Source organism: Sceloporus occidentalis, unplaced genomic scaffold, assembly GCF_023333645.1.
Source record: "Sceloporus occidentalis isolate IW3139 unplaced genomic scaffold, rSceOcc1.0.p SCAF_3, whole genome shotgun sequence".
Taxonomy (NCBI): domain Eukaryota; kingdom Metazoa; phylum Chordata; class Lepidosauria; order Squamata; family Phrynosomatidae; genus Sceloporus; species Sceloporus occidentalis.
Window position 1 is genome coordinate 112,925,632 of NW_028316983.1, and position 26,645 is coordinate 112,952,276.

Sequence of the window (26,645 nt, forward strand, 5' to 3'; positions counted from 1 at the left end):
ATCATTGTGAAAAGGATCTCAGAGCTGCAGAGTCAACTTGGAGAAGCTATCAGTGAATTAGAAAAGTTGCGTGAGTCACGCCACCATCAGATGCAGCTTGTAGACTCCATAGTTCGTCAGCGTGACATGTATCGCATCTTGCTGGCACAGACCACTGGAGTTGCCATTCCATTGCAAGGTAAAGTCATATTGGTACACCACATATACTTGTATGACTTATAAATCAAGTAGGGTTGAGAGTATTGTTGTCAGGGCCACTATCACTGACATTAAAAAGTGGGTATAAAGACAGCAGTATCTCCAAATTTATTGTCATCTTCTTGGTTGCATATATTTCTTAATGTAGTTTGTCTTTAAAATTGCAACAAAATAAAGTCAGATGTCTAGTTACAAAATAAGATTAATATTTTTAACAGTAGAAGACGTTAGCTGAAAATTGTGCAAGAGGCTGCAGGAGTCCATATATTGGGAGAAAGGTGGGATATAAGAAAATAAAATAATAAAAATAAATAATAATTCAGGTGGGTAACAACAGACATAAGAACAATAAAAATAAAACACAACAAACCACTAGTAAAAGCATAGGAAAACATATAAAATCCAATTCCCTATCTCCCTCCCACCTTAAAATACTATTAAAAATTACAATTCCCAACTGGAGAGTGAACATTCTGAGCAGGTCAATTTGGGAATGCCTGCCGGAAGAGATCCGTTTCTCATTTCTCTCTTACTTAACGCACAGGGAAGCTGTAAGGATAAAATGAGTGAAGCTGGTGGAGAAACTTTGGCTACAAGCTGAACACAGAGGAAACACAGTATAAAAATGTATGAAATAGTATGCTTTGCTTTCTTCTCACTGGCTTGAAAATATGATTTTTCTGTTTTATAGCTACAAGCACCTTATCAGAAGACATGTCTGTGACATCAACCCCTAAGCGCTTGTCTGGTACACCTCAGGCCATGTCAACTCCAGCTTCTCTACCAGTGAGTGAATCAACAGAAGCTGCAGAAGCAAAGGCTGCCCTTAAGCAGGTAGTTATTAGTCTTTCTACAGACAGTTTTCTCACACACAGAAGTAATTGATTTTGGGTTAGCTTGGTAATTACATCAATAAATGTCAAAATGTTGTATATAGTTGCAGGAGTTTTTTGAGAGCTACAGGAAAGAAAAGGCAGAAAATGACAAACTGCTTAACGAACAAAATGAGAAGCTACAAGAACAGGTTACAGACTTGAGATCCCAGAATACTAAGATTTCAACCCAGCTTGAATTTGCCTCCAAGCGGTAAGGCATTATTTGTGATCAGTAATAATACTCTATATGGGAGAAAAAGGTAATGGTTATTCCTAATGAGAGAATTATAATCTATGTTTTATAAACTATACTTCTATGACTTTAATTGCTTGTACCCGAAGTTACTTCAAGAAAGATTAGTGTGGACTTCTTCACTTTCTGACAAGTCATTTTGTATTCAGATGTAACATTATTTTTGAATAGGCAGAAATGAGAATTGTTTATAGAAGTCAGAGGAGAAATCCAAAACACATGCACGTGGAGTTAGATACATATCCTCCATCCTGACATACCAAATGGAGGGTGACAATCATATTTTTGCAATTTCTGTCATTTACTTGTTTAGATTAACCACTGCAAAACCGGGCAAACCTATGTTTCAAGTTGTTTGTTGCCAATGTGGAAAAAATTTATTACAGTTTTCCTGTTTGGTTTTGCTATACCAACCTGGTCTAAAGAAAGTCTGATCTTTGTTATTCCTTATGAAGTTACGCAATGCTGCAAGATAATGTAGAGGGGTATCGGCGAGAGATAACATCACTTCATGAGAGAATCCAGAAGCTTTCAGCAACTACTCAAAAACAAGAACAGATAATCAACACCTTGACTCAAGAACTGAGAGGAGCCAATGAAAAATTAGCTGTGGCAGAGGTATCCAGTATAAATTCTTTATGTTTATCACAGTATATTTCTTAGTTATGTAACAGTTTTCAGCAGTACAGTACATTTTAACATTAATTAATGTGAGCTAATATTTTGTGTGTGTGTTTTATTTATTTATTTGAATGGGACACCCTAGTACCAAACCCCTGTCAGTCCAGCTGGGACACATTATGGAAGCTACACTCACCTTCAATGAAGGGTAGGGTAAACATGTAGGAACATGTAGGAATTGTGAACTTCTCTTTCTTCATAGAGCAACTTGAAACATAAGCACAGCTAAGGATGAGTTACCTCCCCCCCCCCTTATCTATCCAGGTGACTGAAAATTAATCTTAACTTGTATTTCAGCCATATAACATATAACTGGTTTTTCTTCACTGTCAGCACTTAATTTTACCAATGTTGGATATAAATAACACAGAATCTTTTTTTAAGGTGAGAGCAGAGAATTTGAAAAAAGAAAAGGATATACTGAAAATGGCAGAAGTTCGTCTGAATCAGCAAAAAGAATCTTTAATAGCAGAACAAAGGGGACAAAATCTGCTGCTTACAAATCTGCAGTCTATTCAGGTATATTGAGCTGTTTGCCCTTTTTTTCTGGTTACTGATTATGTGCCCATCATGGAAAGGTTTTTCTGGCATTAAAAGTGTTCTTCCACATGTTTTTCCATGCTTAGGTTTAGTAGGCACAAGTAAACATTTTGGGGGAACTTGACAAAAAAAATTTGGTAGCTGACTTCCTTTGAGCATCATTTGGCACAGAAGTACCTTGACAACATGTCTTGTTCTTTATAGGTAATCCTGGAAAGGGCTGAAACAGAAACTCAACAACGGCTCAATAACCAAATTGAGAAGCTAGAGCGTGAAATAGCCCAGCTGAAGAAAAGGCTAGAAAATGAAGCAGAACAAAGGCATGCACTTACCAAAAATCAAGATGTAAGTATTAGAAATAGAACAGCCAAATTGTTTCCTGTAACTCTCATATTGTTCTGTTAATTTTTGAATCGAAAGAGAAAGGGGTTTGGATTCATTCTTGGTTCATGAAACGTAAACAATTCTTAATCAGTTTATATCCTGTTTCTGCAAATCCAAGGGCTTCCCATGTATGGAAGTCACAAATGTGACATATGAGATAAACTGTTTTAGGAATGCTCAGAAAAGTGAGGCTAAATCCAAAGGTATTTTTCTGCTGGCACAACAAAATAAAACCTACCTGTTAATGGCACTATCCAGACTTGTGCGCAGAGATTTGAAAGACAGTGTACAAAACTACCACTCTACATCATAGTCATTTTGATCTGACAAACCAAGTTAAGAGAGGAAAGGAGGAGCAATTTTGTATCAGTATTACTTGCGCTTATTAAACCCACTCACTTTTTTACAATTCAACATAGTTTAAAGGAGAACTCTTGACCTGGGAGTTACCAATAAATATCACACACAGTATCAGAGAAATCTGCATGTAAGATGTGTGGTTGAGCAGAGCTGCTCCCAGGTTAAGAATAAATATGAAGTTCTGGTTTGTAAAGCATAAAAGGTGTGCATAGTTTCCATATTTGGTATAGGAAATACAGAGCATTCATTACCTCTTGTCACACTTGGATCATCCTCTGCATCAAACAGAATGTCCAGGTTTCCAAATAGGAGTTGTATGAAGCTGAAGGCAAGTCAATATAATGTAGTGGTTTGAGTGTTGGACTACAATTCTGGTGATTAGGGTTTGAATCCCTGCTTGGTCATGGAAACCCACTAGGTGACTTTGCCGAGTCACATTTTCTCAGCCTCAGGAAACCTGAGGCAGGTTCACCTTAGAAAGTCAACAATGTAAGTCAGCAATGACTTGTGTCAAGATTGGAATAATCTTGCAATGAGTATGTTCCTGACTGTGGTGTTAAGTTTGGCCCCATACAGACAGGCCAAAATAAAGCTGCTTCAGGTCGCTTTGGAGGTATGCTATTTAAATGATGCATGTGTCCTAAGAGTCCAGAAGCCATGCCAAAGCCATGCTCCACTCCTAAGTCTGAATAAATATTGGCAAGAGAACCTTATGACAGGGGCACCGTAATTCTCAGTCAACCTTAAAAAATATAACAGTAACAGAAACTGAATGCTCCCAGGGAAGCCTAGCTTTTTATAAACACAGAGAGAGGATAGCTTCAACTATGTTTGCCAAGTTGAAGCTTTTACAAAAATTGGGAGGGTTTTTGTTGTTGTTTTTTAGTAAATATAAAATAGTGTGTTTTATACATGTGCTCATGATCAAATCCTATTGTACATGTGTTTTCAAGACAGGAGGATTCCATCTTGGTTAAGGCTCATGTGAAAATTCTGCTCCGGGCTGTACCTGATTCCAATTGTGTTAAACTTTATTTCAGTGTCAGAGGGATGAAAATCCATGTGTTCCTTTGCAGGTTCATTTGTTGGATGCTAAAAGACAGCTTGAGACTGAAATGAACTTTCATGCTAATACAAAAGAGCTGTTGAAGAATGCCCAAAAAGAAATTACAACTTTGAAGCAACAACTTCATAATATAGAAGCTCAGTTAGCTTCCCAGTCACTACAACGACCTCCTACTCAAGGTAATGATTACAAAATGTTTGTTATTGTGAACTGGACACCCTTTTTCAGAGATTCAATAGAAACACAGTAGGCTGGCTGTGTACTAAGTTGGACGCGTGTTACCTTGAATCATATAGAACTTAGGTTAGTCATGAATGATTTTCCATACTGATTTGGGACCTAAATGAAACTAACTTAGTGTGGATGCAACTGAGTGATTGAGATATTAAGAGAATTAGAAAATTTTAAACTGAAAAGTGAGTTCTAGCTTTTCTGAATTAATTGCAAAATGATACATTCAAGGCAGCAAGCTTCTACCATTTTTTTCAGTTGATTCTTATTGGATTATTTTTTTAATATAGCCCTTTTACATCAGTGTAGGACACTTCAGTCCATGAGCTGTCTATGTCACACCCAGGGGTTTGCCTGTTCCCCCTGTAGCCCTTGAACTCACCATCTGGATGGTAAACTTAAAAAAAAAAAAAAAAAGAGCTCCAAACACCCAAAGTTTTTTAAAAAGTCAACGTAATATAGCTGAACATTGGCACATTTTTCTGGATGTGACTTCTTTTTATGTTTTCAGCTGGCTATTGGCTAGATTCAGGGGAGTTGTGAGGGCAAAAACTGGCCCTCTCTCCTTCTACAATTGCCCAAGCCTGCTTTGCCCTGAACATATTTGGAAGCTTTTACTCTGAAGTCATTAATGCTTGACCATGGCACAAGGGGTGTACAGGAGAGGAGGGAGGCATTGCATGTGTATCAGATAAAGTATTTAAACTTACTATGGCGGGTTACAGACCGCCCTCAAGCGGCCGTTTTCCCACCGCCGCCATTCGCTGCGGAGGAAGCCCCAGCGGCCAGACTGCGAGGCTTCCCGGCGCAGCGAAAAAGGAGCGCTGCAATGGCGCTCCTTTTCAAAACACGGAAGTGGTGCCGTGAGGGGCGAAGCGTGCCCTCATGGTGTCACTTCCGGTGCGCCACGTCTGGACGCTGTGCGTCCAAGACGTAAAAATGGCAGCGCCCATGTGGATGGGCGCTGCCATTTAGGACACGCTCCGCACGTGTTGGGAACAGGGCCGGTTAGGAAGGAGCAACCCTTCCTAACTCTAGGACGCCCCTTCCTAACCCTAGGACGTGCGGAGTGCATCCTAAATGGCGGTCTGTAACCCACCTCAATTTTGTGAGGACTTAATGTATTTAATGTAATAATTTAATATATATTTATATACATTATATTTAATATAAGGATTTCAATTTTTAGGCCATCCCAGTTCAAGTGAAGATACAGATGATCTTGTAAGTCGATTGAGACAATCTAATGAGCAAGTTAATGATTTGAAAGAAAGGCTAAAGACTGCCACAAGTAATGTGGAGCAGTACCGAGCTATGGTTGTGAATCTTGAAGAATCTCTTAACAAAGAAAAGCAGGTAATGTTCCATTAATACTACTTGATAAATATAATCCTGGAACTATAAGATGGATGTGGACATACTCATGCTTGTAGTAGGTCCACTGAAATCAATGTTGCAAGTTTGTTCTGGCCATGGTGACCAGATGTCCTCCTTTTTCTGGACATGCCCTGTATTTCAACTTGTGTCTGGAGATCTGGTATGAACTCTAAAATATCTTCCATTTTGCAGATAACTAAGAAACCAATTAATTAACATCACTTGCTATTCCTCTTCAACAAATATGTCTTCTTGGTAGCCTTGGTAGCAAATAATAGGATAGGATATATCCTTCCAAAATTATTTTTTTCCTAGAAGCAGCAGCAGAGCTCAGGATGTGTTTTTTTCTTGGAGGGCAAAAGGAAAGAAGCCCATTGAGTAACACCATGTTTGCTGTTTCTTGTCGAGAAAAGTGTCTACAGTCCTCCTGTACATCTCCCAGCCACCAAACACCACCTCCCTCCAGATCCTTCCTTTCTGAATCTCATGCTAAACCCTTTTCCAGTTTCTTCCTTTCTGAGTCTGATGTTAAAATCTTCTCCAGTTTCCTATTTTCTGAATCCGATATTAAAAGCTTATCCGGTTCCTTCTTTTCTGAATCTGATGTTAAAACTTTCTCCAGTTCCTTTTATTCTGGATCTGATGCTAAAACCTTCTCCTCCAGCACCAGGGAAGTGATGTTTGGTGACCGGGGGAGGTCCGGAGAGGGAAAAGGAGGATGGTGGGGTGGGGGGAGGTTTTAACATTGGATTCAGAAAGGAAGGAGCTGGATAAGGTTTTAACATTAGATTCAGAATGGAAGGAACTGGAAAGCAGTGGTATTAGATGGCCAGGAGAGGTCCAAGAGGGAGAAGGAGAGAGATGGGAGAGAGAAGGTTTTAACATTGGATAATGCCAACGAGGCATTTTAAGAAAGATAGATTCAACAGAAAAATATGGTTGATTATATAGTAATATACAGTTCAGGAAATATAGCTGAAAAACATGAAATGAATTTATATTAGTGTTTTTGGCTTTTATTTTGTAATGTCCAAATTTATTGAATGTCCTACATTTTCGAGCTTTTGCCTCCTTTGTGGTTATGACATCTGGTCACTCTGGTTCTGGCTGATGCCCTCTTGATTTCTGTGTGTCTCATCTGAGCATGACTAATTCACGAGATGGCTGGAGGAGCAATTTCTCATCTCTCCTTGCCGTGATCCAGTTCTCCTGAGGCAAACAGAGCCACAACAAGGAGCCAGGCCAAGCATGCTCCCCCCTCACCCCTACTTGCTGAGGCACATGCCCTCAGAGACGGCTTTGCGTGCTACAGAGGGCACTCGTGCCACCAGTTCGCCACCATAGACCTAGATAGTGGAACACTCTCTCCAAAAATGTCTGTATTGCAGCAGCCTGCTGCTCCCTTTTAAAAGAGCCTTTGGACTAAATAATTTTGGTCTTACATTTTAGCTGGATTGATTGAATAGATCTATTCTAGTTAAGACTATTAGCTGCATCTAGTATTAGACGTTAAGTTCAGGACAAGCTCTGAATTGTTGCTATATAGTTGCTTGAATTCTGCATGTTTTTCTGTTCTGCTTGGGTAAATCAGTGGGATTTGTTATGTAGGCATTCTAATGTTTTATTGAAGCAGTAGAATTTACTACATTATAGAGGTGTTTCTCCTTTTATCATACATTGCATCAGTAGAATCTACTATTGTCTAAAAATAAGATTGGATTAGCTGGTGAACTGAGACCCACACCCTCCTCATTGTCAATATTCAGCAGTTCCTCACAAGTTGTGAATTATACCAAATACAACTGAGATCTCTGTCGTAAGCATTTGCATCTCTGTGCTCTTTCTTTGAGGATCTATAAACAATGCTATAGGCAAAGGACTATATCTCCCAGAGCTGTGTTATCTTTAGTTGGAGTCCCTAAAGCTAACAACTTGCCTTTGTTCTGTGAAACTCACAGTATTTTTCCCCTTTAAAACTGAGGAAAGCTAATAGAGCTTAAAGTTTCATCTGTCCTTCAGGTGTATCACAATCCCAAGCAATAGGAAATATGGTTAAATCAAGAGCTCATTTCTATGTGTTTTGTGCTGCTTGTTTGTTTGTTTGTTTACTTATTTTATTCAGTGTGTATCCCACCTTCCTTCTGCCAAAGAACCCAGGGCAGCCTATGTGTCTTGCACTGAAAATGGTTTATCTTTATTGTGCAGGTCACAGAGGAAGTTCGGGCAGCTGTAGAAGCCCGCTTGAAGGAATCCTCTGAGTATCAGACCCAATTAGAAAAGAAATTGATGGAAGCAGAAAAGGAAAAACAGCAACTTCAAGATGAGGAGCAGAAAGCTGTTGAAAACATGGAGCAACAGGTATGGTAGCGTAAGCTCTCTGTGTCTATGCTTTCCTTGCATTATTGTAGTAGAGGAAGCTGGCTAGTCCAGCAGTCTGTCATGCAATATTAAAGTTTTCTTTTGCAACTTCTTTTAGTTTGAAAATCATTTACCATGTGGCATGGAGGATAAAGCTGTGTTCTAGAAGAACATCCCCACAGTCCCTGTGGGCAGGCTGAATTAGTTGCATGTTCTTTTTTATAGCATTTTCAGCATATACCTGAGCTTCCAGTAGTCTGCAATACATATTTTTAAGCTCTTCTACTGAGCTGCAGTCAGTGTGCTTCACTGCAATATTTAATGCATCTGACTATGTGCCCTTCTCTGTTCAGTTGGTGATGAAACACACATACACACCACTGGATCAAAGAGGTCTCTGTCAGTGGAGAGACATGAGTTAGATACAGCCAGAGTCAGTTATGACAAGATTCCTGTAAAACACTATCAGCCTTATTCTTGGTGTTAATCTGTGAGCAAAGAGGGGAGATCCTAAACAAACACACACACACACACACACACTAATTCTTATTTTACTCATATGGAAGGTAACAGATCTGAAAAGGGGGGGAAAATCCCTGTTTGCATTGTGAAGCCCTATGTGAACCACAACCCCTGTTTTCCATGCATTATTGCTTACTTGGAGATTCTCAATCAAAAACCAGATTTATCTTCTGCTTGTTGTTTCAAACCAGATAAGTGATGGTTGAATCCATTTCAGGAAAGAAAAAGGTAAACGTTTGAATCAACGTAGGCAGGTTCTCTTATATTGTTGTCTCCTTTCTTGCTCTGTAGCTTTCATGGATTAAGAAAGACCCAGTCTGTGGTAAGAGTTTGTTTTAATGTTTGATTCATGATATTTCCCATGCAGCTTTCTGAGCTAAAGAAAAACCTTGCCAATATGAAGTCTGAAGTCCAGGAAGCTCTTCAGAGGGCAAGTGCAGCTCTCAGTAATGAGCAACAAGCTAAACGGGACTGCCAAGAGCAAGTAAGTATCTAAATATCTCAGACAACATACTGAGATTAATTTTATGTTGAGGTTATTTGGCATGGTAGTGATTCTTATAAAAATCTAAAGGATGTTTGCACACTCTAGCACTTCCTTTTTGTAAGCCAGGAGGACTAACGGGATTTTGGCTTTATTTCACCTTGGTGGTTCCTTGTTTTATTCCCTTCTGATATAATTTGATTGTAGCACTCTGCCACACATTCATTGGGACAGCAGGCTTTTCCCTTCTTACTGGGAGTAATGTAATTGTATTTTCTATCATTATTGTGCCCCATAGGTTTGCATGATCTTCCTATAGGAGTGATAGAATTTTCAATTTTATAAAAAATATTAAAGGTGCTCAGTGCACACAAAATAATAGACACCAGATTAGATTTTCTCTTTTCCTTGATTAAACAGGAACTCAACCCATGTTTCTGCATTTTCCTACTCTTAGAGCAAGAAAGGGGTAACAGCCAATAGCTAGATCCACCTTCATGGTGACTCTTCAAGAGACAGACGAATCTCATCCTTGGGTATCATAGGTGTCTTTTTTCTCCATGGAAAGAGAAATTCAGAATAAGCTCTCTTACCCCTTAATGTAGAGAAGAAGAAATCGCGTATTTTAGGGATGAAGAAAAACCTGCCTTTCTCTAGTGCTCATGAACCCAGCTGTTATTTCCAACCAGTATGCAGAGATAAGAGTGATTTCCTCTGCCACTGCTATAGAAGGGCTACTCAGTTCTAGAGACAACCTTTCCACAGTGCTGGGTTCTTATCACTGATCAGAAATAAGAGTGGACTTTCCTTTCAATTTAAAGTGAGGGTTTCTTTCACTGGATGGCACAGAAGATAAATCCACTATGATTATGTTTATCCCCACGTGCCAACTGGTCGTGCAGAAGCCCAGCATTCTTTTCAGTTGCTTTTGTTGAGCTCTATCCCTCCATGATCAGCTTTTACTATCCAGGTCGTGTTTTTATCCCTCTCGGATAAACACCATATAGAGGCATCGCAACAGCAAAGACTATAAAAGGAAACATAGAGGCAAAATATAAACTAAATATAAGAGAAACGGTCCGCTGCAAGCAGCCGACTAAGGCAAAGTAAGCCTGATTCTCAGATGGCTGCCAACCCACATGCTTCTGAGGCAACAACAAAAAAAGGTGAATTTAAAAGGATTTTTCTCACATCCACCAAGAGTGAGAATGAAGAATAAAAATCGCTGGCGAGCCAGAGAGCTTCTGCGATTAAAGAAAAGGCTAATAAGCCCAGAGAAAACAAAGCAGTGAGACCGAATAACAAAACACGCTGGCAAGCCAGGGAGCTGCCTTGGGTAAAGCAAAACTTAACGAACATGAAGTAAATGAAGCCAAAATAAAGAAGAAGGAAAAATTTTGGGTAAAACACAAGGTGCTTATAAAATGGCCAGGAAAGGAGATAAAACAGTGGCAGTGGTGACCAAGTTTCCAACGGTCACTTCCAGGCGCCATCTTGAAAAACATAATTCTAAGCAAAAGGGAAGGTCCTCCATAGAGCAGAACTCCACTCCTCATTCACACCCAGAGGGAGGGGCTGTCTTAGAACGGAGTGCCTTCCACTGTCTAAATTTAGAGCTTATTCAAGTGACACAAAAGCCGGCAACAGGGAAAAACAGGCAGACACAGTTAACAATGACAGATTCTGCAGCAACAAGCTGAACAGAGACTGAGCAAATACTGGACTTTTGGAAAACAATTTGTAGGGAAATAGCCACACCTAACACTCAAATATCAGATAATGACAACTTCAGGGAATCAAGTAGAAATCGGTATAATCCTAGAGATGACATGAATTCAGATACTGATGATGAATGCACATCAGAAATAGGGCAATTGATACGAGACATGGTTGCATGAGAAATAAAATGACAAATACATTCAGAACCAAGGAACACACAAAAAACAAAGAAGAGAGATTACCACGACCCGATCTCCTGAGTCAAGGCCTAATACATCCAAATCCAAGCTGGCTTAATTTGACGGCATGGAACTTGAAAGGTCTAGGTTACTGCTAGTGGGCTACTCCATGGAGGTAGTGGATATGATATTGGCATTCCTCAAAGAATCAACAAAATACATATATTCAAGAACATGGAAAACATTTGGAAAATGGTGTATAATTAAAAACTTAAATATAAATTACATATAAGTGACACACATATTATAGTTGATTTGCAATAATTAGACCAAATACTCTAAAGAAACAAATGTCTGCATTGTCAATAGCGATAGAAATGGAAGGGAATCCTCTATCAGGACACCCACACATAAAATGGTTCCTAAGAAGAGCAATTATAAAATTGTATCCCACAAATCATAGGTTTCTGAATTGGGACCTAAACTTGTTACTAAACAGGCTTACCAAAGCATCCTTCGAACCAATGCAAAAGGTAACCTTGAGGATGTTGACGTATAAAGTTGCATTCTTAATAGCCATTACATCAGCTAGACATATATCAGAGCTATCAGCATTATTAATGATTACAAACTTATGTATGTAAGATAGAGCTGAACAGATTAGTTTTATCTATCGACCTAACATTTCTGCCAAAATGCCCATATAAAATGATGCCAGAAGTGATATATCTCCCAAATTTCTGTCTAATACGAAAGCATCAAGAAGAGTGCAGATGGCATACTTTGGATCTGAGAAGGGAAGTTAAAATTTATTTGGAAAGAACACAAAATACCAGACGATGGGAAGCATTGTTTTTATCAAACCATCTACGGACATTAGGTCACAGAGCAACAAAAATTGTAATTGGAAGGTGGCTCTATGCTTGCATTAATCTGAGTTATGACTGGAAGAAAACGCCAAGACCAAAGCCAATATGACCTTGTTCAACATGATCTATAGCAACCAGTACTGCAATATTTGTTTCTACTTCAATACAAAATGTTTGTAAGGCAGCACATTGGAAAGAACCTTCCACTTTTAAGTTAGACAAGTTTCGGTCAGTACAAGCTGTGTTTGAAAAGACTGTGCTGCAGGCTGTCGTGAATGCAAAAAAACCACCCTAGGAATGCAGAGGGCTTGGGTATATCCCAATCACAGTGGATTTATCCTCCTTCCCATCCCATGAATAACAGATTGGACTTACGATGAGGATTCATTCAGGCATGGCAGGAGGATCAATCCACATCCACTCACCCCAAAATTTATAACAATACGTATACATTACATTAGGCTAGGTAACAAAATTGATCACGCAGGGACAGAGCTCAACGGAAACAACTGAAAAGGATGCTGGGCTCCTGCACATCCAGTTGGCATGCGGGGATAAACCCAATCATAGTGGATTGATCTTCCTGCCATCCCTGAATGAATCTTCATGGTAAATCCAATCTGTCATTCCCTGCCACCAGGAGAAGCAGTTAAAAGAAGGGGAGAATCATGTGAGCCTATCAGGGAATTTCTTCTCATACTTTCTTATAATAGTGAAATTATATTTGTGGGATGTACACAGAACATTAAATTAGGAACTTTCCTGTTAAGTTATTTGTGCTTGCTATGTTTGTGTTAAGTGGAGCTCTTCCTGTTTAAATATTTGGCTTTTATTATTGTACTTTCGAATCAGAATATCAGTTCCTACTTTCTCCTGCCTCAAAAGGCACTTTTATCTACAGTAAGTTTTAGGAGAACTGTCAAGACTACTGAGAATTCTGAGGTTTCATTTTTCCCCACTCATACTGTACCAACACGATCCTATTGATATGCTACACCAGCGTAATAGTCCACTTTGCTGGTATAGTACTCTCTTCACTAGGTGTGTAGCAGTGGCAGAGGAAGCTAAAGAAAGGCATCTCCACCAGAAGAGAAGGCCACTGAACTTATAATTTGGGAAATTTATGGGGGGGGGGGGGGGGGAATAAGTGATCGAAATCCTTAAAGCTTTGCAAGTGGATGACTTGTGTTACTGTTTTTTAAAGGCCAAAATAGCTGCAGAAGCACAAAACAAGTATGAACGAGAGCTGATGCTTCATGCTTCTGACGTTGAAGCTTTACAGGCTGCCAAAGAACAGGTTGCTAAGAATTCTGCCATCAGGCAGCAGTTAGAAGATGCAGCACAGAAAGCAGAATCTGCATTGCGAGAGAACAAGGCCTCATGGGAGGAGCTAGAGAGAACCCTGAAGGTATTCTTTGATTCCATTGACCCATACAATAGGTATAATCTTTGAAATCAAGTTTCCTTTATGCTTTTGAGGTGACTAGATCAATCTTTTCTGTAGGATGAAGCATCTAAGCTTGCATCTCGCTGTGAAGACTTGGAAAAACAAAACCGACTGTTGCATGAGCAGCTAGAAACTCTAAGTGAAAAGATGGTGTCTTCAGTGAAGGAAGGCATGCCAGGTGCATTGAATGTGTCTCTCAGTGAAGAAGGAAAATCACAAGAGCAAATAGTAGAAATTCTTCGGTATGTAGTGTCCCGTATGTTCTGGAGTATAGTGCGCCCGCGTCATAAAGCAGCGATGCAAGAAGCGGCACCACGCGCCAGAAGGAGTAATAGCGCACGTGCTTGTTTCACACGCGCACCCCACGCCACTGCAAGCATGAGCCCCATTACTTCTAATGGGGCTCAAGCATAGGTGGAATTTCTTTTATGCTGGGAGGGTCCAGAACAGATTCCCTGCGTAAAAGAAGGGACCACTGTACTTTTTTATATATTTATTTGGTATTTGAATTATATCCAGTGTCTGTTTTGCTTCAGGCTATGGCAAGGAGAAGTTGTAGTTTACTTTGTATCTATGGTGGAACCTCGCCTTACGTGGGGGATCCATTCCGGACCGTCTCCCCCACGTAAGGCGAATTCCGCCTATGCTTGAGCCCCATTCAAGTGAATGGGGCTCGTGCGCGTGGTGGCGCAGCAGTGCATACGTGCCATGAGCGCGCACCCATTCATCTGAATGGGATGCGCCGCCCCTTGCGCCCTGTGAGCTTCCATGCGACTTTACCATGTACGCTTAAATCCACATATAGGGCGCCTGCATATAACGCAGGCGCACTGTATTTGAAATTGATGAATTTGATGAAATTTAAGTACTTTATGATTTGCAGCTGTTAGAGGACCATATGCTAAGGACTGAGACAGTGATGTAATTGTGCTTCCGATTCTGAAACTTAGGCGCAGTACATACTGCCCCAAAAGGGCAGGCTGGAGGTGTCCATTTTAATTCCAGAGGGACGCCGCAGCAGGCAAACCATGCAGTGTCCCTCCACACTAAAAAGAACCTGGAAAAACCGGGTTCTTTTTAATGCGCCCGTCGCATGTCACAAGTACACCATTGGTGCGCTGGTGGCATAAGCGATGCACCGCGACTTCTGTACGCTGCACTTCGCTTACCTCATCATGGCGGCACCCATGTGGACGGGACGTCACCATGATGCTGTTGCTGTTACACGCTAGAGTTCAGGAGTGTGCGGTTACTGCATGCTGTCGAACCCTAGTAGCGGCAGTGCTGCTTTTGGCCCGTCTGTCCCAGGCCTTAGTTTGTTTTAACCAAGCTTAATAACCTTCTTTCTTTCTCTTTCCCTTTTTCTACCTCTTCCCCCTCCCCATTCTCTTTCTCCCTCCCTCCCTCCCTCCCTCCCTCTCTCTCTCTCTCTCACACACACACTCACACTGTTCTCCTAAACTAAGATTGCAGGTTGTGTCACCATTTCACTTGTCGGCCAGATATGTGTGGGAAAGGATTGTAATCTCAAGATGAATGTCTTTCCATTGCAGGTTTATACGTCGAGAAAAGGAAATTGCAGAAACAAGGTTTGAGGTAGCTCAGGTGGAGAGCTTACGCTACCGCCAGAGGGTGGAGCATTTGGAAAGGGAGCTTCAAGAGCTGCAGCAAAGTCTGAACGCAGAGAGAGAGAAAATGCAGGTAACTCATGTTAAAACTTAAGTGAAGAATTTTCCATTTATGTTGGATTGATGAGTCATCCTGCAAAAATTCTGTCATATTGACAGGTGTGCATTTGATTAAGTATGTCACAAACATTCCTGGAAGTGTCTCCATAATAAAGGTTTGTGTGCGTCCTGTTATAATGTACAAAGAATTTGAAAAGGGTGCCTATGAAAAATACCACTTTTTTAAAAACAGAGAAAATGTTTAGATTTACATCTATGGTTTTCCAGTTTTATTCCTCTAGAAGATAGTAATAGTTGTCAAGTTTCCCTGGAAGATACCTTGCCCAGTAGTGCAAAACCACAAAGCAGCACAGAATATTATTCACAGCAGGCTTCTGTGGTTATTATACCCAGTAGTCATGGGAACTTACAGTCTAGTCTAGGTTGCTCTTTCACCAGAAGTTTTGACAATAATGGTTTCTGCAGCAGGAAAATTAAAACAGAAAGTATAAGATGTAGAAAATTGATACTTTACAGGAGAAAACGCCAAAGGCTGACTAACACAAACAGATGCTAAGTGTTTGTACCTTATTATGCACTAGATATTTCATAAGGAAGCCTTTGGTTTTAGGGATTGCATGTATTGTACATATTATTATTTGTTCTTTTGAATTTGCAATTTGCTACATTAATAAGAGAGGAGTATTCATTTTCCACAGAAATGGGATTAACACTGCAAATATGCACAGGTATCTGAATTCAGTATCACTTTGAATTTTAGGTGACAGCAAAAACAATTGCCCAGCATGAAGAACTTATGAAGAAGACAGAGACCATGAATGTCTTGACAGAAACCAACAAGATGCTGAGGGAAGAGAAGGAAAGATTGGAACAGGAGCTTCAGCAAATGCAAGCAAAAGTTAGTGTGCCCTGTAAAATTAAGCTTTCAAAATCCTGAAATAAATGAAATCCTAAATCTGAAGTGTACCCTAACACAGTTTATATATTTACATACACTGAAATAAATCTGTGAGTTGCATTGACATCAGAACATTACGAGTGGAGGCGCTATGCTCAAATAATATAAAATTCTTGATTTGTCTTTTTTTTTAAGTTCTTAGGAATTAATATGATACAATTGGCTAACAGTAGAAAGTTAAGCTTGAGCAAAAACTTTCAGTCTTTTAAAAATGTTTTTAACTCCCACTGTGTTACATAATCCATATATGTATGTCCTAAATAGAAAAAATTGAGTACCGTAAAGATGTGAAAGCAAGGAGCTATTTATTTACTGAGACATCATGTTAAAATCTGCATTTAAAGAGTTTCACTTTACTGGGAAATAAAGTTTTCCATTCATTTCTTAATAATTCTGGGTTCAGGTGCGCAAGCTGGAAGCTGACATCTTGCCTTTGCAAGAGTCTAATGCTGAGCTGAGCGAGAAGAGTGGGATGCTCCAGGCAGAGAAGAAGCTTCTGGAAGAGGATGTCAAACGTTGGAAAGCCCGGACCCAGGTGAGCTCATCTTGGGTTCTGAAATGGTCTCTTTTATCAATACAACATCTGGGCTTTTTCTACTGAGTCAGGCCCCTATTCCAATGCATTCCAGGGATGCATTAAAGACTTTAAAGATTTGAAGAAGGAAGCCAGGGATGAAGTTTAAATATTATCTGTGGTACTTTTCAGGCATAAAGAAAAAGTGTCTGAGAACATAGAAAGCCTGATATGCTAAGGATGCTGATAGCAAGAAGAGTCCAAAGTCAAGTACAGCGTGCCCACACCATACGCAGCTTTCAGCTTACACTGAAGACGTGCAACAGAAGTAACAATGGGGCGTGTGTCCATAGCAAGTGGCCCACGTGCACAAGCCCCATTGTTTTCTTGGGGCTCAAGCATATGCGATATTCCCCTTACGCGGGGGGGGGGGGGGGCAGAACAGATCCCCACATAAGAGAAGGGCCGACTGTATATTCCCTTTTTTCATAGTGTAAATGGAGTCCCTTTGCCAAGTGCCCAATTATAGGCTTGTCCTGTCTTTCTTTAACAGCAGCATCTTCTGCTGCATGACAAAATGCTATTGAAATGCAAAGAAGATCCTTAAAACTTTTGGTGAATTGGCAGGATTTGTCTCTTGTTTTTTGTTTTAATTTTTTGTTCAAAATAAATATGAGAAAGCTTTCCTTAAGGAAAATATTTGCCTCTGGATATCTTTAGATCCTAATCCATCAATTCAGACTTTAAATCTTTCACATACTTATTTTGAATTAATTGCTTGTAGTTCCCAAAAGGAACCTTGTACTTCTTAAAGCTCATACTTCTAGCCTGTTAAGTGAAATCTGGCAGCTGTACTGTAAGTTTAAGATCGCTAAATATTTTCTTCCAGCACTTACTGAGCCAACAGAAAGATACAGATGTTGAAGAATATCGAAAGCTTCTTTCAGAAAAGGAGGTGAACAACAAACGTATACAGCAGATGAGTGAAGAAATAGGCAGACTTAAAGCAGAAATTGCAAGGTAATTTTTTAAGGAATGCCTAACAATCTGGGAGTACAGTGCTTTGAATGCAAGTAGATGTACTATTTTTTATTTTAATTTCTCCAGGTAACTATTGAGATCTTGTACAGCAGCTTGCTCACAGCACAGTTTAGCTTGGTAATTGTAACCCTCAAAACTAGGCAGAGTTTTAATTGAATATTTCACTACTTGCCAACAAGGTGTTGATGGCTTCTGGAGAGATTTTTGTGTCAATAGTTAAGTGTATGATTTGCCTGTAAATTGTCCCAAATTCAGTCCCTAGCATATCCAGTAAGTATTGTTTTCTAACTTGGTTGTTCTGCTCTCAGGTGTTCTGGGAATAGCTCTGCTCAAGAACCTAGACTAGTTTCAGTAACATACTCCCACCAAATTCTTCTCATTTTCACGTCCTGCTGTAGCCCTTGTTTTACACCACATGTTCTTCCTGTGGATTTCTCAATCCTCAGGAGAGTCTTTATGGAAATGAGCACAAAACTTCAGTGGAAGGGAGAGGAGCCAGGAAAACTGTTGAACAGGGTACTTTTCATTTTTTTTTTTTCATATTGTTCTGGATCCTCTACACAGGGTTTTCAAAAGTGGCCATGGAAAGACCAGGGTTTGTTGCTGTTTGCCTTCAAGTCATTTCCAACTTATGGTAACCTAAGGCAATCCTCTACTGGGGATTTCTTGGCAAGAGTTGTTCAGAGGTTGTTTGCCATTGCTTTCCTCTGAGGCTAAGAGAGTGCAATTTGTGCAAGATCAACCAGTGGATTTCCATGGATGAGCAGGGATTTGAACACTGGTCTCCAGAGTCACAGTCAGCAATCAAACCATTACACTACATTGATTCCATATCAGACCATGGTGTACTGATTAGATTTGTATGAAATGGTCTTGCAGCCACTGTGCATACTCTGTAGCCTCACTTGGAGCTACAGGCTACAGATGAATTTGAGAACCACAGCCATAATAAGTGACAAACCCCCTTAAAATCATCCTTGTTGCCAATGAACCAACATGTCCATATGTTGATTATCCTCAGAGTTTTCTTTTAAACTGTTTAGTTTGCATTTTCCCCTAGAAATAAAATATAATATGAATGCTGTGTTTCTGTTGTGTTAGAGTTTTTTTGATATATTTAAAGGTCAAATGCATCACTGACAACAAGTCAGAATCTGGTTCAGTCCCTTCGTGAAGATCTGACAAAAACAAAAGCTGAAAAAGAAGCCCTTCAAAAAGAGTTAGAAATTAAAGTGACTGACATCCAAGAGAAAGTTAAAACAATAACTCAAGTAAAGAAAATTGGACGCAGATACAAGACTCAATATGAAGAGCTGAAAGCACAACATGACAAGGTCAGTTTTAACATATGAAAATTCAAATCACACAGCACTTCCTGTTCATATTTCTTAACATTTGCTAGTTTTCAGGTACGCATATGTAGTTATTCAGTAAATAATGCAAATTTTAATAAGGCTGTCTTATAGTCATGCCTGTATAATAGCAATAATCTTAATGTATGAGATTAGCTTACCGTATATACTTGTTGACCTCGTGTATAAGTCGAGGGAAGGGTTTAGGGTCAAAATCATGAATTTTGATATGATTTGTGGATAAGTCAAGGGTAAAATTTAGGGAGGAGGAGGTTTTAACATTGGACCGAGAAGGAAGGAACTGGGAGGAAACGTGCTTGGTGTGCAGGGACAATCCAGAGAGAGGAGGATGAGAAAAGAGGTTTTCTATGGGACTGGGAAGGAAGGAACTGGAGAGATATGTGATTCTTACTGGGCAGGAACGATCCATACAGAGAAGGAGGGACAGAAGAGAAGGGTTTTCCATCAGACTGAGAAGTGCATCACCTCACAGGCACACACACACACACACACACTCCTGTCTGGCATCTCTTTCAGAAATCATTGCCAAGGCAGAGGGAGTGAGACATTGGGCCGGTGCTTCTTTTAGGATCTTTCTGAACTGTATTACTGTTTTGACCCATATATAAGTCAGCCCAGGATTTTAGGGTCAATTTTTGGGCATAGATTTCTCAACTTATAGTCAAGTATATACGGTAATATTGAAATAGAAATCCCATAACCCTATATAAAATATATTTTGCTCAACAATGCTGATACCTTCTTTAAGATGCTTTAGCCAGATAATTGTTGCTCATAAAGTGCATACTTTTCCCTACATGCATGTGCCCACTCTCTTTTGGTTTTGGTCATAGTTCCCTGACTTGATGATGCTACCCCCACTTAGGCTAGGGACTAGCCCATTACATAAACTGCACACATCCAACCATCTGAAAGGGTGAGTCCACCTGGCTAGGCCAAGAATACTTAATGCCCTTATAGAAAGAGCTGAAGTTGTCTGGTTGCTGTGCTTTAGTCCACTGGGTTACAGTAATTCCTCTACAGTCATAATAGGAAGTTACACCCTCTGCTATGGCTAAAGTTAGTAGCATGTGTAAAACTGATTCCATTCTCCAGCACACTCTTATATTTATTATCTTAAATTTTAGGTTATTGCAGAAGCATCCACACAGTCTTATGCAGAACAACAGCAAGAACAACAAGCTTCAGATAAGGAAATTCAGGAAGTGAAAGAAGCTCTAATACAAGCTGAGGCCAAGATTAAAGCTTTGGAGGGACAGATTGAAAATTTACAAAAGGTAAGAGAGATTGTTACGTGGTACAGGATTTTGTAGTTGTCTCACCAACTTCTACTCCCTACTTGGCTGTGAGGTTTGGCCAAGTTGTGCTCTTTTAGCTGCTTATATCTTAAAGGTGGTTATGAGGGTAACATGGAATATTGCTGTGGGAGAAGTGCAGGACAAAAGAATAAGACACAGGGAAAGGTGGCAAAGATTTAGTTCTATAAGTGCTTGAAAATGTTCTGTATAGCAGAAGGAAACTGCCTTGACTTACTACATTGATCAGTGGCAAACATTTTTTATGCTGTTGTGATTCTTGATTTGTATAAGATCTTTAGCTGAGAAATTCACAATGCTTCACTATTAAGAGTATATTTTTTATCCTGACAATACTCTTTCTTATAGACTCTGGGAGAGAAGGACACTGAGGGGAAAACCCTGCAGGAGCAAATAGCCCAGCTACAGTCAGAGGTTTCCCGCCTTCATCAAGATTTACAGGAAAAAACAATCCAGGAAGAACAGCTCAGGCAACAAGTAACTGAAAAGGAAGAGAAGACTAAGAAGACCCTTTTGGCAGCCAAGCAGAGGATAGCCCAGTTAGCAGGTGAATTGGTTTAGGTGCTGGAAGTGGTTGGCATTTCTTGTGTGTTCTGACAATCAAACACTATACCATTTTAAAATCTAATTGCTTTAGAGAGAGAGCTTTAAAATGTAAGAGCACTTTATCACATTCATAAAGTGGACTGAGAAGGTGGTGAATATGAAATCCATTGTACAAATACTTTACTTTTTCCCCTCTATCTTCCAACATTCTGTTCTTAGCTGCTGTTGTAGTCTATCTGGCATTGTGCTGTCCAGATGCTTGAGTACTACATGTTGTTACGAGATCAGAGAAATTGTGTCAACCCACCTAAAAACTATACATTGGATGTCCTGTACTTTCTCAATAGAAGGAGAACTCTGTGCCTGTTCCCATAATGGATGTTGCTTATGGAAGGCTATCAGGTCTTAGAACTTTTTGTTCTCTTCCCAAGTTAAAGGAAACGAGAAGTGGAAAGCGTTTGTGTCTGTCCTCTTGAGTAAGACAGCATTGTTAGCAGATTCTACTGTCATGTAAGGGGGAGGTTCAGAACCGGGAGCCATTCCCCCTCCCAGACAGTGAAAAATCCACTTTGAACTGAAAGTATCGGGGTGTTTTTAAAGTGCAAGACTAAACATCTACATGTCAACATATGGAGGTTCAACAGTGTAAACCTTATATTCTGATAATTGTACCATTGAGGGTACATGGCTGGAACAACAAGTTGTTCATGAAAAATCTGTGCCCAGACATTTTCTGAAGCAGTTTTGTAAACAGCAAAGAGACTGATCTTTCTGTTTGATAATTAAGGTGTCAAAGAACAGCTGAGTAAAGAAAATGAGGAATGGAAACAGAAGAGCAGCACTTTGGAAGAGCAGAAAACTGAGATGGAAGTGCGGATGAGTGCACTTAAGTCCCAGTATGAAGGCCGCATTTGTCGCCTAGAGAGAGAGCTACGAGAGCAGCAAGAGAGGCATCATGAACAGCGAGATGAACCTGCAGAATCTACCAATAAGGTAGACTATTTGTGTAGCTTTAGCTTCCGCATCTGATTAATGATTGCTATTGAAATCTTCTATATTTCATTTTCCTGTTATTGCCTACATTGAGGGGGATGGAGATATGTGCACTTTTTTGAGAGAACAGAGTGCTGCTAACCCCATTCAGTTAGGAATTAAAATGACAAATTCAGCTTGTCAGTTTCAGATGACTAAAAATGGCTGCATAGTATATCAAAGCATTAGGGTCCCAGAACAGACGGACCAAATGAAATGGGTTCCGGCCACTTTGGAGGTGTGGTGTTTAAACAATACAAGCCTCCAAAGCGCCCTGACACCATACTCCGGGCCTTTGGATCAGAGCAAAAAGGAGGTGGGATGCAAGACTTTTAAATCCATGACTTACCAGAGCATTTTATCCATCAGGCTCCAGAACAGCAGAGACAAATCACGCTTAAATCAACTCCTGCAGCTGGTGACAGAGGAATGTGAGTTCTTGTTTTATCTATACTTCTTTTGATCTTTCCACCAATTATTTTACAAGGTGCATCTGTGCAGAGAATTAAATATTAGGTGGGTAGGTTTAATTAATAAAATAAAATACCTAAGTTTGTTCTTGTGTGCGAGCCTCAAATTTTTCCTGTCATACTCTGGTCCTCATACAAGAAAAAGTTCTCCATCTGTCATGTCACCTAAAGACAGTTGTTTTATTTCAGAGCTTAGGTGAAGTCTTAATCACAGTTGTTTTTAAAGTTCAAATATGTAATGTCAGCAGGGTTTTCCCATAGCTGTACAGTTTTCTATTCCTCTGAACTCTAGCTGCTGGAGACCATGAGCAGCAGAGTGATATTTCACTCATGTCTTGGTTACAGATTTCTCATAGTCATCTGTTTGACCACTGTAGGGAAAGATTAATGGGATGCACCCTGGCTCTTTTAAGAATATGTAAGAAGAGCCATGCTTGGGTATATCAAGGACCTATCAAATCCTACATCCTGTTTGCATAATGGATAATAACTTGCCTATAGGACATGAGCATAGTTGCATCCTCCTTTTCATTCCCCAGCAACAGATTTTGATACCTTTTCCCAACATAAGATGTCCAGTACATTTTGTTAAGGACCTGCAAACATAAGACCTGACATGAGGGAGAGGGGTGACAGAGAGAGGTCTAGATGTTATACCAAAAATGCACTGTACTCATAATTGTGTTGTAGAAATAGCATCCAAATAATACACAGTTTTGTGTTATTTCTAGAGCCAGTACTTCAGATCCACCAACAGCTAACATCAAGCCAACTCCTGTTGTGTCAACTCCAAGCAAAGTGACAGCTGCTGCAATCGCTGGAAACAAATCAACTCCAAGGGCCAGTATCCGTCCAATGGTTACTCCTGCTACAGTAACAAACCCTACAACAACACCAACAGCCACAGTTATGCCAACAACACAGGTGGAAACTCAGGAAGGTAATTTCTGACCCAAAAGCATAGGAGCCAAGAATCTTGACCCAAATACTAAAAAAAAACCTTTAAAATAAATAAATAAACAGGTGAGTGGGTGGGTGGTATAATGGGAAAACATATGAAACTGGATTACAATGAAGTGTTGACCACCCACTCCTCCACAGCTATTAAAAAAAACAGTTTATGGTTAAAGGGAGCAAAACATGTATCATACTTGCAATTAGAATATGCTACCATGAACATAAGAACTGCATTATCTTTGGGTGACATGTTCACTGTAAGCATACTAATACTTAGAACATCCCTAAATCAAGGATTTTTTACAGCCTGAGTTCTCCCATTCAGCCTTCAAAATCTTCCTAACACCTCTGTATGCTGTCACCTAGCTGAGTGCAAAACAATACTGGCTAGAGTTTGATCCTTTGAAACAGGAACTGAAAAAGAATAATGCTGTTGTAAAATAGTAACATGCTTGTCAACTGTAGTATGTTTGTCCCTTATTTATTAAAATAGTTTGCATCTTAAGTTACACATTTAAAACATGCAGTCCCATATGATGTTCTGGGTTATATTGGATCCCCATCTATATGATCCATGTGTTGTGTTAAGCTTGATGAACTGCATCTAGCTATGGTGTCTGTCTGAAGAAAGGACACTGAATTAGTGAACCTTTAGTCTGTAAACTTGGTGTTACTAGATTATGTCATGTGTGACTTGATTTTGTCATTTTTCTTCAAAGAAATCATTAAGAATATGTTTTTGAGTTGAATATTCTTAATTCTGGGCTAAGGATATAGCTTTCTCAGGATTATAATGAAGAATGTTTAAATGTTGTTTTTAAAGCTAAACATTTAAAAGAAGGTAACTAACTATGATAACAACTTCATTTCAGCTATGCAGTCAGAAGGGCCAGTTGAACATGTTCCAGTCTTCGGAAGCACAAGTGGATCTGTACGCTCCACTAGTCCCAATGTCCAGACATCTCTCTCACAGCCTATCTTGACAGTTCAACAGCAAACACAAGCTACAGCTTTTGTGCAGCCTACTCAGCAGAGCCATCTTCAGATAGAACCAGCCACCCAAGATCCCTCCCCAACAATTTTGGAAGTAGTACAGAGCTCCCAGACAGAGAGACCTTCTACGTCTACAGCAGTATTTGGCACAGGTTAGTTTAATTTTCTGTTTTATTTTTTTTAAAAGGAAGGGATTATTTGTTTAATTATTTCTATATACTAAATACCATAAAGGCAACAGATCCCATCTGATCCTGGAAGCTTAAGCACGGTCAGCCCTGGATGGAAGACCACCAATAAATATCAGGTGCTGTAGGCCATATTTCAAAGGAAGAAACTGGCAAAAACACCTCCAAGTATTCCATCCATATAAAAACCCTTTGAAGTTCATGGGGTTACCATAAGTCAATAGAAGACTTCAAGGCATGCACACACTCTTAAGGAAAACGCCAAATAGATGTTTGCCTTTTTTGTGTGTGTAAATATACAATTTGGAATAAAATAGGGCAGATTGTTCTAAAATTAATAAGCTCGTTTAATTCTTTAGTTACCTTTTTAATTCTAAATTATTTCAAAATATGAATTAAGTACTTCCAAGGGGCCTCACAAAAGAAGAAATCCAGTGTCATTCTCTTTTCTCTATTTGTTAGATATTTAATGAAGTGATATATTCTCCTTAAGTTTCAGCCACACCGAGTTCTTCTTTACCCAAACGTACAAGGGAGGAAGAAGATGATAATACAGTTGAAAACTCTGAACAAATTCCTGAGGAAATGGTGGACATGCCAGTTCCAAAAAAAATGAGAACTGTGCAAAGAGTTGGACCAGAGGTTGGTAACACCAAGAATACTATTAAAACTCTTGGGTTTGTTTTTTTTTTCAGTGTCTCTTGGGAACTGGTTTTCTGGCATTTGACAGCAATCTTTCCTTTCTTTATTTATACTGCAAAATTTTGTGATATGTAATATGTAGAGCCTTCTGTTGAATTTCTTCAAATATCAGAAATCACTGTTCCGTCTCAAAGTCAGCTCACCTACCACCACTTAACAACTTCACTGGATTCATGAATCACCATGGGACAAAACTAAATGTGATATTAATTGTTTAAATGCAGTTAAAACTGTACTGCTTTTCTTGGATGAACAACAGTTTGGGAGGATACAGAGTAACCTTGGGACGAGGTTAGCAGGAGTTTAACTTTTCCTCTCTGCAGTGTTCTGGGAGAAAATATTGCTTGCCAAAGATGCAGTTTACATTTCAAGGGAAGCTTTTATTTGCATTAAGATCAGTTTCTAAGGCACTGTAAATAAGAGCTTCAGAAAGGCTATCTTTGTTGTTGCTGCTGCTGCTGTTTATGCTTTTGCTACTGCTGCTGCTGCTGTTATATTTATATCCCACCCTTTTCCCAAACTGGGATTCAGAGAGGTTTACAAGATTAAAAAACAGTATAATTAAATTATTACAATATTAAAACAGATTGCATAAAAAATAAAATAGTTAAAAAGATCAAGGTGTTTAAAATACAATTGACTCTCCATTTTTGTGGGGGATTCCGTTCCGGACCCCCCCCCCCGGCGCAAAAATGGAGAGTCACCGATATTCAAGCCCCCATAGGCTTGAATGGGATGTGTGCCCACAAGCGCACCCCATTGAAATGAACAGAAGTCGTCCCTCGGGGGATATCCAAGACCATGAATCTCAAGTCCGCGGGAATGGAGGGGCATTTGTACTTTTAAAGAATACAACAGCCTGTTCTTTAAAAACCTTCTGCTTTATAAATCTGTCTGAAGAGGAAGGTATTTGCCTGCCAGAAGGCCAACAAGGAGGAGGTCATTCTGGCCTCCCTGGGCAGGGAGTTCTACAGCCTAGGGGCAGCCACAGAAAAGGCCCTGTCTCATTTCCCCACCAACTGTGCTTGTGATGGGTGGGTGGAGGTTGGAACTGTGAGAGGGAAAATTCCCATTACCCCAAGGCTGCTCAGCATTTTCTACTAATTAGAGAGCAAAGAGGTGCAATTTAGTTGCATTCACACAATTAATGTCTTGGCTAGTTTATTCCATAGATAGATTAATAATAGTACTGGGTGGCATCTCAGGCATAACCTCTTTTCACTGAAACAATGCTTATTCAGCTGCTAGACATTAAATCTTGAGTAATCTGATGATTGCAGGTAAAGTCACCTACATGTTATATATTCTGCCTTTAGGGTGAATA

General features: G+C 39.7%; 1 protein-coding gene across 4 annotated transcripts in view; it reads left to right on the forward strand.

Annotated features, from left to right (window-relative positions):
* Positions 1 to 26,645, forward strand: part of TPR (translocated promoter region, nuclear basket protein) — a 74,667-nt gene that overhangs the window by 35,586 nt on the left and 12,436 nt on the right. For all 4 annotated transcript variants that reach the window (XM_089515815.1, XM_089515816.1, XM_089515818.1 and 1 more), the window contains exons 15-38: positions 15 to 178; positions 890 to 1,032; positions 1,136 to 1,284; positions 1,782 to 1,944; positions 2,392 to 2,526; positions 2,752 to 2,892; positions 4,368 to 4,536; positions 5,778 to 5,944; positions 8,171 to 8,323; positions 9,213 to 9,329; positions 13,301 to 13,504; positions 13,601 to 13,785; positions 15,097 to 15,244; positions 15,992 to 16,129; positions 16,593 to 16,724; positions 17,593 to 17,723; positions 18,868 to 19,078; positions 20,245 to 20,394; positions 20,782 to 20,980; positions 21,767 to 21,972; positions 22,381 to 22,442; positions 23,213 to 23,421; positions 24,311 to 24,583; positions 25,113 to 25,261. In XM_089515815.1, coding sequence (XP_089371941.1) covers positions 15 to 178; positions 890 to 1,032; positions 1,136 to 1,284; positions 1,782 to 1,944; positions 2,392 to 2,526; positions 2,752 to 2,892; positions 4,368 to 4,536; positions 5,778 to 5,944; positions 8,171 to 8,323; positions 9,213 to 9,329; positions 13,301 to 13,504; positions 13,601 to 13,785; positions 15,097 to 15,244; positions 15,992 to 16,129; positions 16,593 to 16,724; positions 17,593 to 17,723; positions 18,868 to 19,078; positions 20,245 to 20,394; positions 20,782 to 20,980; positions 21,767 to 21,972; positions 22,381 to 22,442; positions 23,213 to 23,421; positions 24,311 to 24,583; positions 25,113 to 25,261 — 3,898 coding nt within the window. The remainder of the gene's footprint in view (positions 1 to 14; positions 179 to 889; positions 1,033 to 1,135; positions 1,285 to 1,781; positions 1,945 to 2,391; positions 2,527 to 2,751; positions 2,893 to 4,367; positions 4,537 to 5,777; positions 5,945 to 8,170; positions 8,324 to 9,212; positions 9,330 to 13,300; positions 13,505 to 13,600; positions 13,786 to 15,096; positions 15,245 to 15,991; positions 16,130 to 16,592; positions 16,725 to 17,592; positions 17,724 to 18,867; positions 19,079 to 20,244; positions 20,395 to 20,781; positions 20,981 to 21,766; positions 21,973 to 22,380; positions 22,443 to 23,212; positions 23,422 to 24,310; positions 24,584 to 25,112; positions 25,262 to 26,645) is intronic.